Below are 9,056 nucleotides of genomic sequence, written 5' to 3' on the forward strand. Positions count from 1 at the left end.
CCGCCCCCGCAGCCTTCTCCTTCCCTGACTGTCCCCGGGCTAGCCCCGCCCCCACCAAGACCAGGCGTTCTCACTAGTTCGGGACGACGCTCCTCGTCTGGCTGATGATACAAGGGCTCCTTAGAAAACGTGAGAAACGGACCTGTCCTTGCGACCCGGTCAGAGGCACCCTGCTCTTGCCCCGACTGGCCTTCCTAAGCAGACTTGGAGGGCAGAGCTTTCTTTTCCGTTTCAGGAAGAGCCGAGCACCTCTCCATCTCCGGGGACCCGAGCAGCCAGCCAGCCACCTAACTCCTCAGGTAAGGGGTGCCGTCCCGCCCTACCATGGGCACGAGGTCTAGAGCAGGGGGCCCCTCCAGGGAGATGACTCAGCTCGACGCCTCACTTTACAGACAAGCTGTGAGGGCCAGTGAGGTGGCCCTAGCCTGTCTCCCGGACACTTTCTAGAAGTCCTGAGCCTCCAGGAGGAGCCAGGGCAGGCGCAGCCATGGCGTCCACGCTGAGCCGGAGCAGGTGCTGCTGTGCTGACGGCCCGAGGGCATCGGAGCGGCCAGACCATAAGCCCCATCCGGCCCCCTCCGTTGCCCACACAGGGGCGGGGAGCACATTGCGTCCGGGCTCAGCTTCCCGGCCCGTCGGGCTCTGAAGGGCAGGACGGACCTGTCTTGCTCATTGTGGTGCTCGGAGGAAGTGTGCCCGGTGATGCTTGTGAAGTCACGGGTGAGGGGACACATGGCCCAAACCCTGCCCCGAAGCCCCCGTGAGCTCCGGGATGCGGGGATGTGCTTCGGAGCACCTCGCGGCTGCAGCGCAGGAAGGAAGCCGCCGGGCCGGGCTCCGTCGGTCAGCAGACATTTGCGCGGTGCCTGCTCCGAGCCAGGCCCATGCTCCCGAGCATGGCGGCGGAGGCAGAGGGGAGGCCGGCCACCCTCGGCCCCCACAGCAGAGGGAGGCTCTGAGCTGCTGTTGCACTGGCCTCTAGTCCTGATGCTCTGGCGGTGTGGCTGCTCCCCCTGCCCCGTGAGACTGCCCTCCGTGTCCCCTCCTCTCAGAGCTGCCACCGTGGGTCCTTGGTGAACGACTCCACAAACGCCTCCCACCCCAGTGAACGGCTATGTGTTTCCCAGTTTAGGAGGTGACACGATTTGCTCAAGGCCACATACCTGGAGCCTGGATGTGGTCCCCGCTCTTGTGCCTGTGGGCTCAGCGTGTGCCCCACAGTGTGGCTTTGGGGAGACCCTCCTCGGACCCACAGGGGGCCTCCCTGCGGCCCCTAGGGGTTTTTCTCCTGCCTCTCTGCTCATCCTGCAAAGTCGGGGAATTGAGTCCAACAATCTCTTGAAGTAAAATGAAATATTAACGTAGCACCACTTACAAGAGAAAGCGGAAGGAGAAACCGGCTTTCAGGGCCCGAGGGGGAGGGGAGCGTGGAGAGTGTGGGGCTGCAGCGTGTGGAGCAGACAAGCGTCTCGGGGCAGCGGGTGGACATGTGGCCCGCGGGCTGCCCTGAGAGCATCCAGGCCAAGGGCTTCCTCTGCCCCACTTGGCCCTTTGCTGGAGTCACGGGTCCACTCCAGGAGTCACAGTTAAGAGGTTCCCCGACCGCTGGGTTCACACTCCCAAGAAGAGACCCAACCATGGTGAGAGGACTCAGAATGAGGCCACAAGTCAGGGTTAACCAGGTCAAGGGAACGGGAGCTGTGTCTTGGGGGTGGAGATGCAGGGTGACAACAGTGCTGTCCCCAACCCTGCAAGGGCCACCTGGCCCAAAGGGAGACTGGGAACAGAGAGCCAGGTTTCAGCTCCGGCCTGGGGTGTGGTGGGGGGAGTGGCCACTGAAAGTCCTCCCAGCTCTGAGGCTCTCCGTCCACCATATGGATTGACAGAGGCTGGCCGGAAGCCCTGGGAGCGGAGCAACTCGGTGGAGAAACCTGTGTCCTCGTTACTGTCCAGGTGAGCTGCCCTGGGAAGGCGGAGCTGCGAGTCCGGTGGGGCCAAGGCGGGCAATGGGGCAATTCACATGTCTGTTTCATTCCGTGCCCTAGAACCCCGTCTGTGGCCAAGAGCCCCGAAGCTAAGAGCCCCCTTCAGACGCAGCCTCACTCTAGGTACCGAACAACCCCGTCTCGGGGGCCTCCTCTGTCCCCTGCCCGTAACTAACACTCCTAAACCCGCCCCATGCCCTGTCACCTAACAATTTGCTCTGGGAAAGGGTGGCCTGTCCCCCCAGCCCTGGGGAAGGCAGGGCTGGAGGGATGTCAGGGGCTGTGCAGACCTGCTCCTGGCTGTCCCCTCACAGAGGGAGAGACCCGGGTCTGGGGAGGGCAGTGAAGTAAGGCTGTCATCGAATCCCAGCTCCAGGCTCGCTGTGACCTTGGGCAAGCCGGTGGCCTCTCCCGGCCTCACTTCTCCCCCGCCCCGTAAAGAGGTCTGTTAATCCCTGAGTCCTGTGACAGCTGTGTGGTGGGCAACAGCTGGACACAGGAAGTGCTCACCAGCCACGGCCACATCCTGCCGCTCAGCTGATCCCGGGACCGGCCTCCCGTGCCTCCCTCCTCTGCCCCCGGCACACAGAGCCGTCTTCCCCCAGAGAAACCATGTTTCCCTGGCCGTATTTCCCAAACCAAAAGCTGGCGTGAGAGCAGGATGGCATACTCAAAACTGAGCAGTCCCCCAAGTGAGAGGCAAACAGCTGCACAGTCACCATAGGCCGGGTATGGCCTGGAGTTGCCGGTCTCTGGAACCTGTAGTAGGAAAGGCCTCCACTGCCCACACAGACCGAAGGGGAGCCGCTCTTCCCGTGGAACAGGCGGCTTTGGAGCCTAGTCTTGCCGAGCGGAGCAGAGCAGGGCCCACAGGGAGAGCTGGGCCCGGCTCTGGCAGGAGTGCGGATGACAGATGCTGGGCATCATGAATGAGGTCTCGGTAGTCAGCCAGGTTCAGAGCTGGGCCCTGCACGTCCCTGCCGGCAAGGAGCCTGTTTTCGGTGGGAAGGCCCATGCATGAGGCAGCCGTATGTTCTGAGAGGTGCCGTGTGAAAAACAGGGTCACGTGGCTGGGGACAGGGGTGTGGCAGGCCACACTGGGGACAGCCCATGCATGGGCTGGGGCAGGCGTCTCAGAGGTGGCATTTGAGCTGACCTGGAGGAGGAGCCTGCCCTTGCAAAGAGCGTGGGGACAGCCTTCCACGCTGGAGGAGGTGGTAAGTGCCAAGGCCCTGGACCAGCCTGGCAAGTTCACAGGACAGAAAGCCGGCCTGCGTGGCTAGCAGGTGGCGAAGGTGGGGAGGGCCAAGGGAGGTAAGCTTAGAGGTGTCAGAAGGGGTCACGTGGCCGGAAGACTAGGTTTCATTCTGTGTGCAGGACCCCAGGCCTCGAGCTTGAAGCACAGGGCACCGTGCTGGGCCAGCACTTTCCCTCTGGCCGTGAAGGGGCAGGGGGACCGGACTGGGGCAGGAGCCAAAGGAGGGGCCCCGGGAGGAGGGAGGAGGCCAGGCCGCCGGGGCTGCACCCGCAGCTCGCCCAGCACTTCCTGCAGGTGGGGCGTGGATGGGCTGCCAGCTGTCCTCACCCGGGCCAGGACACCGTCAGGGGCTGTTCCCCCTCGGGTTGGGGCTCTCCGCCTGAGACCAGTCTGTTCTCTAGTTTCACAGAGGGCTCCGAAGGGGGCGTGTGGTGACAGTCCGTCTCGGGGTGCCCTTGTGGGGGGCTGTCAGGTGTGCACGTGGGAGAACCGAGGCCCCGAGAGGTGAAGCAGTTGGCCCGGGTGGCCTGGAAAATTGCTGCTGGAACAGACACGGAACCCCCAGGCCGGCCGCGTGGAGCCAGGGTCTCAGGCTGCTCCTCTTTCCCCGCCGGGATCCAGTTACTCAGACTCCTTCCGAACCGCACTTGGCTTCCTTGAGTTCATCCAGGAGCCGGGGCGCAGGAGAATGTTCTTCTGTGCTGCTTTTTTTTTTTTTAAATAAGATTTTATTTATTTATGAGAGAGAGCACAACCGAGAGGAGAGGGAGAAGCAGACCCCTCACTGAGCAGGGAGCCCGACGCGGGGCTCGATCCCAGGATCTTGAGATCATGACCTGAGCCGAAGGCAGACGTTTCAGCGACTGAGCCGCCCAGGCGCCCCTGCTTTTTTTTGTAATCCAGGCTTGGGCGCTGGACCACTAAACTTGATTTACTCAGGGGTGTGTTTTGTCAGCTTTGTTAAGATATGAGTGACATCTGACATTGAGCTGAAGGCGCACAGCATGGCGATCCGCGTGTGTGCAGAGAAGTGCTCCCGCGTCCAGGTTGGCTGACACAGCCACCGCCTCACTTTCCAGATCCACTGACTTAGCTGCTCGCACGTGTACGATGCCATGTGCTTAACTGCAGTCCACAGGCCGCGCAGGCGACCCCAGAACTCCCTGTCTCCATGCCCCCGCCGGGCCGCCAGCAAGCTCCTGTGTTTCTGGGTGTTCAGCTCCTTTAGATTCCACATGTCAGTGTGGCCGCACCAGGCTTGTCTTTCTCTGCTGATTTCCTTCCGCGTCGCCCCTCGGGTCACCCCTCTTGTCACACAGGGCAGGTTTCCTTTGTTCTGGCCGGGTGGCGGTATGCACGCCACACCTTCATCCACCTGTTCGAGCAGACACAGGGTTGTTTCCACGTCGAGGCTACTGTCCGTCATGCTGCCGTCACCGGGGGCACCCTGTCTTCAGGACAGCGGTCTCCTCTCCTCTCCTTCAGACACACGCCCAGAAGTAGCTTTGGTCCGGCTTGTCGAGCGCCCTCCCCACTGCCGTTTGCAGCGGCTGGGCCTGCTCTCACCCTAGAGAGGGGCCCGCGCAGCCGTGCTGGCCCTGCCGTGTCGCGTGGGCATCGCCATCCATCACCCCCTCGGTCCCCTCGGCAGCCAGGGCCACACCATTTCCCCTGCCCCGCAGGCTCTGACTGGGAGAGAAGCAGGATCCAGACAATGGACCCTTCCGCACCGCTGCCCTGTTGTTACGGGGCTGAGTGGTCAGAGGAGCATTTTGTCAGGATTTTCCAGGGACGGTTCCGGTACGAGAGACATTGAATAGCAAACTGGCAGCCTTAGTTCAGCAGCTTTTCAAAGAAGTACAATCCATGTGACCGAGACCTTTGCCTCAAAGGAGCAGAACCACTTTCAAGGACGTTTCCTGAAAAGTTACACATTAGGACCAGTTTCCAGCACCAGGGACTCTGGTTTGTGTCGGAAGCGGATGCCTTTAGGATGAGTGCGGTCTGTGTGATTTTGTGATTTTGCACTGTGCTTCATGCCATTGTCACTAGCCGTCCCCAAGCCTCAGGCTAGCCAGGAACACACACCCCTCACAGAGGAGTAGCCGGGGGTCCTTTCCGGAGGGCATGTGACCTGCACTGCCACGTCTGTGTACGAGCTCTCAGATCAGAAAACAGCCCCATCATCAAGTCCCCGAGTCGGCAAGTATGGTCGCAGGATCCAGGAGTCCCTCTTGAGGTGGACACAGGCCATCAGAACCCTTTCAGAGTAGCTCGAGAGAGGCCAGAAGTAAAGCAGAAAACGATAGAAAGATGAGGGGAAGAGGGCCGTGCTTGGCCCACGGTCCTCCGCCCTGCATTTGGAGGCTTGGCACAGCCAACCTGCCTTCTCACGCTCTGTCCCCGTGTGGGGGGCGCCTGCCCGGCCCTGCTGCCCCTCTCACCGCACCCTGCCATCCTCTCCAGGATGAAGCCAGTGGGGAGCGTGAATGACGTGGCCCTGGATGCCTTAGATTTGGATCGGATGAAACAGGTGAGTGTGACCTTCCCTGCGAGGCCCCGACGGAGCCAGAGGCTGTGGGCGGCCCGAAGGCTGTCAGGGAGCCAGCAGTGGGGGGAGGGGACGCCCACACTCCGCACCGGGCCCCCAACCCCGTCATCAGGAGAGCATCCGTCTGCCCTTCCGGACACTGCAGCTTGCTCTGGCCCTGGTTTCTGCAGCAGGACTGGGGGGCAGGGTGTCCTATCTCCCGTCCACTCCAACCTTGCCCTGTGGGGACACACAGACCCTGGCAAAGCCAGCTTCCCCGACTCTGCTTCCTGTCCCTTCACTCTGAGTTCGGCTCCCAACAGGAGATCCTCGAGGAGGTGGTCCGAGAGCTTCACAAAGTGAAGGAGGAGATCATCGACGGTGAGTGCAGGGCCTGCCCTGGGACGTCACCGAGGGTCCCCGGGGAGTGGCAGGCAGCCCGTCGCACCAAGGCTGCAAGGCAGCAGAGTGGTAGTGGCCCAGACAGGAGATGGTGGCCCGAGGACCCCATGCTGTTCCGTTCCCCTCCTGACAACCACATCACCCCCATTCTCTGGTCAAGCAGACTGAGGCTCAGTTAAGTGACTTGCCTTACACACCTCCCTGGTCGGGTGACAGCTCAATCTGCACTCGCCGGCTTCCGCCCTGGGATGAGCGTGTGAATGTGTGGAAGGGGAGAGAACTCCGAGAACGCATTCCAGAGCAAGGCAGTTGAAGCCACCTGAACAGTCTGTCCCTTGCCCGTCTCAGTATCCATGCACGCGGACTGCCTTGCTTGACTCTGCCGCCTTTGATCCCCGGGTTTGGGTTTTGAGGGCAGCTGCTGCCTTTCTTGGGGGGGGGGGCCAAGAAGCCACAGAACTACCTGTGGTCTGACGCAGTTCCCAGCTTGCTTGGCGCTGGGCTAGGGGAGCAGGCATGGGTCTCCTGCTCCAAGAGCCTCTGGCTGTAGAGGTCAGGGCCCTGTCACAGTGATCACATCCGTCCTTCCGGTTCCTGCCGGAGCCTTTGATACAACAGGCTCAGGTCTGGGGCCAGAGGAAAAGGAGAGGTTTAGGCAGAGCTGGCTCAGGCCGGAACCCAGCAGTGAGGCCCAGCCCGGGCCCACCCCGCCTCCCTCCCCCACCGGACCGGAGGCTGGGCCTGGCCCCCACGGCAGCAGCGGGGGACCTGGGCAAGAGAGGGCTCCGAGAACTAAAAGGGGTGGGCGCTGATGCCAGGGGGCTGGAGAGAGGGGAGGCCAGACCTGGACCCTGTGCCCAGAGCCTTGACCAGCCACGCCCTGTCCTTGCCCCAGCAGAGCGAGCTCAGTTCTTGTTTGTCCAGTCCCCCCAAGGGCCTGGGCTGGGCAGATAAGGAGTTAATGAATGAAGAGCAAGGCCGAGCCGGAGCCAGAGAGGAGACACAGGCCAACTATTAACTCTGCTTTATGGCTGGGGGGCCCCACCTGGGAGGGGCCGGCCAGCTGGCCCCAGGGCCAGAGCTGGTGTGCGGCCAGAAGCAGGCTGCTTAGCCCGCCTGTCTACAGAGGGAACAGGCAGGAATGGATGCCGGGGGAGGAGGTGGGAAACACATCCCGGGCCTCGCTCTCCGGGCTGGGCAGGCGCCGCCCGAGAATGAAGTGGCCTTGTGGGCGGGGCTCCGCCTGTGGCCGATGGGCCCAAGGGAATGCACAGGCCGTGTGGGGGCTCCGGGAAGCATCCCCGTCGTACTGGATGAGTGCCCAGCACTCTACTCTTTCGGTTCCAGGCCGAGTGGGGTCTGTCCAGCGAATGGCCCCAGTCTGGGGGAGAACCTGGAGGGGCGGGGACAGCGGGATGCTGGGGAGAAGAGCAAGAGGAACCCCTGCTCAAGGCCAGGCCCTAGGGGCTGCCGCTGCCAGACACCGGGCTCTGGGTCCCCCAAGCAGCCCCGGGTGTCCGGCTCTGAGGCGGGAGGCAGGTCAAGCACCACCCTCTCAAACCTCAGCTCAGTCTCCCCCCTGGGAGGGGCAGCACCGCCCTCAGACTGCCGGCTCGAGAAGAGCCCACGCAGCTCTGCGGTCACCCCGAAGTCTGTGCCACAGTCCGCCGCGCTGCTTGACCTGAGCCTGTGCCTCGTGAGCTCTGGGAGCCTGGGTGAGGCTCTCAGGAGACGGAGCAGGGCAGACACGAGAAAGGGCCTCCCCGGGGGCATGGGGAACCAGGCAGGCCTTGTCCCTGCCGCGCCTGAGCCGCCTGTCCTGTCCCTCAGCCATCCGGCAGGAGCTGAGCGGGATCAGCACCTCATAATGCCCTCGGCCCCGGCTACCGCCGCCGGGACACCAGGCCAGCGGACGGCGGGGGACAGCGAGGAGCCCGGCCGCCCCCAGGCCTCCAGCACACGCAGGCACGCACTGAAGCCGGGTGGGCTTCGTTTCAAAGTCTTAACCTGTGATAAAATATTAAAATGAGGAAACAAGTTCAATTCTGGATTTTTTTAGATTCTACCTGACACAGAACACCAGGTCACTCGCCTTTTTTGTATTTTATATCTGCCTATTTAAGTGTACATTTCTCCGGTCTATAGAGGACTCCCCAGATCACACGCTTCGTTAGATGGTTTCCGAGTTTTCTCCTAGGTGATGCTGTTAGCACCTCGGCTGGCAGTGGCGAGCCGTCCCCAGCGTCGTGGTGGTGAAGTCTGTCCATGCACCGCGGTGTCTGTGTCCACGTGGTAATAAACGCTTACTGTCCACACCCCCGGCTCCGCCTCAGTCTCTCACGCCGGCTCTCGGCCACTCCAGGCTCAGGATGCCCCCTTCTGGGTAAAAGCCCAGAACGCGGAGGGCAGGGGCAACAGGAAAGAGGCAGCGGCCTTGGTGGGTAGCTGGGCTGAATACAGACAGGGGAAGGTGGAGGGAGAGCCTGGACGCTCAGGCACTTCCAGCCAGGTGTCCTGGGGGGGGTGTCGCCCCCCCGTGCCCTCCCCTGAGCCGGGCCGAGTGCCGCCCACACCTGGAGCGCCAGAGGGGCTGGCTCCATTCTGACCACAGCGCGGGGACTGGTGGCTTGGACTTAGCAAGGCAGCGGGGAAGTGAAAGGCAGGCTGCATCGTCCAGGGAGGACCATGGCCCTGCCCTGCACCCCCACCAAAGGCACATCCCAGAACTCAGACCGTTCGAGTTCCCCTCTGGAGCCAGAGAGGACTGCCCCTGGGCCAGGGGCAACGCCCCAGCCAGTGGGCAGGCCTGGAAAGGCTGCATCATCTCCTGGCCCCCAGGGACACAGCATTTGGCCCAGCCGTCCAGGGTGGGGGGGTCGGG

At 62.6% G+C, this 9,056-nt stretch overlaps 1 protein-coding gene across 3 annotated transcripts in view; it reads left to right on the forward strand.

Moving 5' to 3' along the window:
* EVL (Enah/Vasp-like) overlaps nucleotides 1-8,490 on the forward strand; it is a 107,815-nt gene extending 99,325 nt beyond the window's left edge. For 2 of the 3 annotated variants that reach the window (XM_034642915.1, XM_034642916.1), the window contains exons 9-14: nucleotides 236-299; nucleotides 1,887-1,953; nucleotides 2,046-2,108; nucleotides 5,710-5,776; nucleotides 6,097-6,154; nucleotides 8,006-8,490. In XM_034642915.1, coding sequence (XP_034498806.1) covers nucleotides 236-299; nucleotides 1,887-1,953; nucleotides 2,046-2,108; nucleotides 5,710-5,776; nucleotides 6,097-6,154; nucleotides 8,006-8,043 — 357 coding nt within the window. In that variant the 3' untranslated portion in view covers nucleotides 8,044-8,490. The remainder of the gene's footprint in view (nucleotides 1-235; nucleotides 300-1,886; nucleotides 1,954-2,045; nucleotides 2,109-5,709; nucleotides 5,777-6,096; nucleotides 6,155-8,005) is intronic. The other variant, XM_034642917.1, reaches the window with a different exon arrangement.
* The last annotated feature ends 566 nt before the right edge of the window (nucleotides 8,491-9,056 follow it).

The sequence above is a fragment of the Ailuropoda melanoleuca genome, chromosome 14 (assembly GCF_002007445.2).
Source record: "Ailuropoda melanoleuca isolate Jingjing chromosome 14, ASM200744v2, whole genome shotgun sequence".
Taxonomy (NCBI): domain Eukaryota; kingdom Metazoa; phylum Chordata; class Mammalia; order Carnivora; family Ursidae; genus Ailuropoda; species Ailuropoda melanoleuca.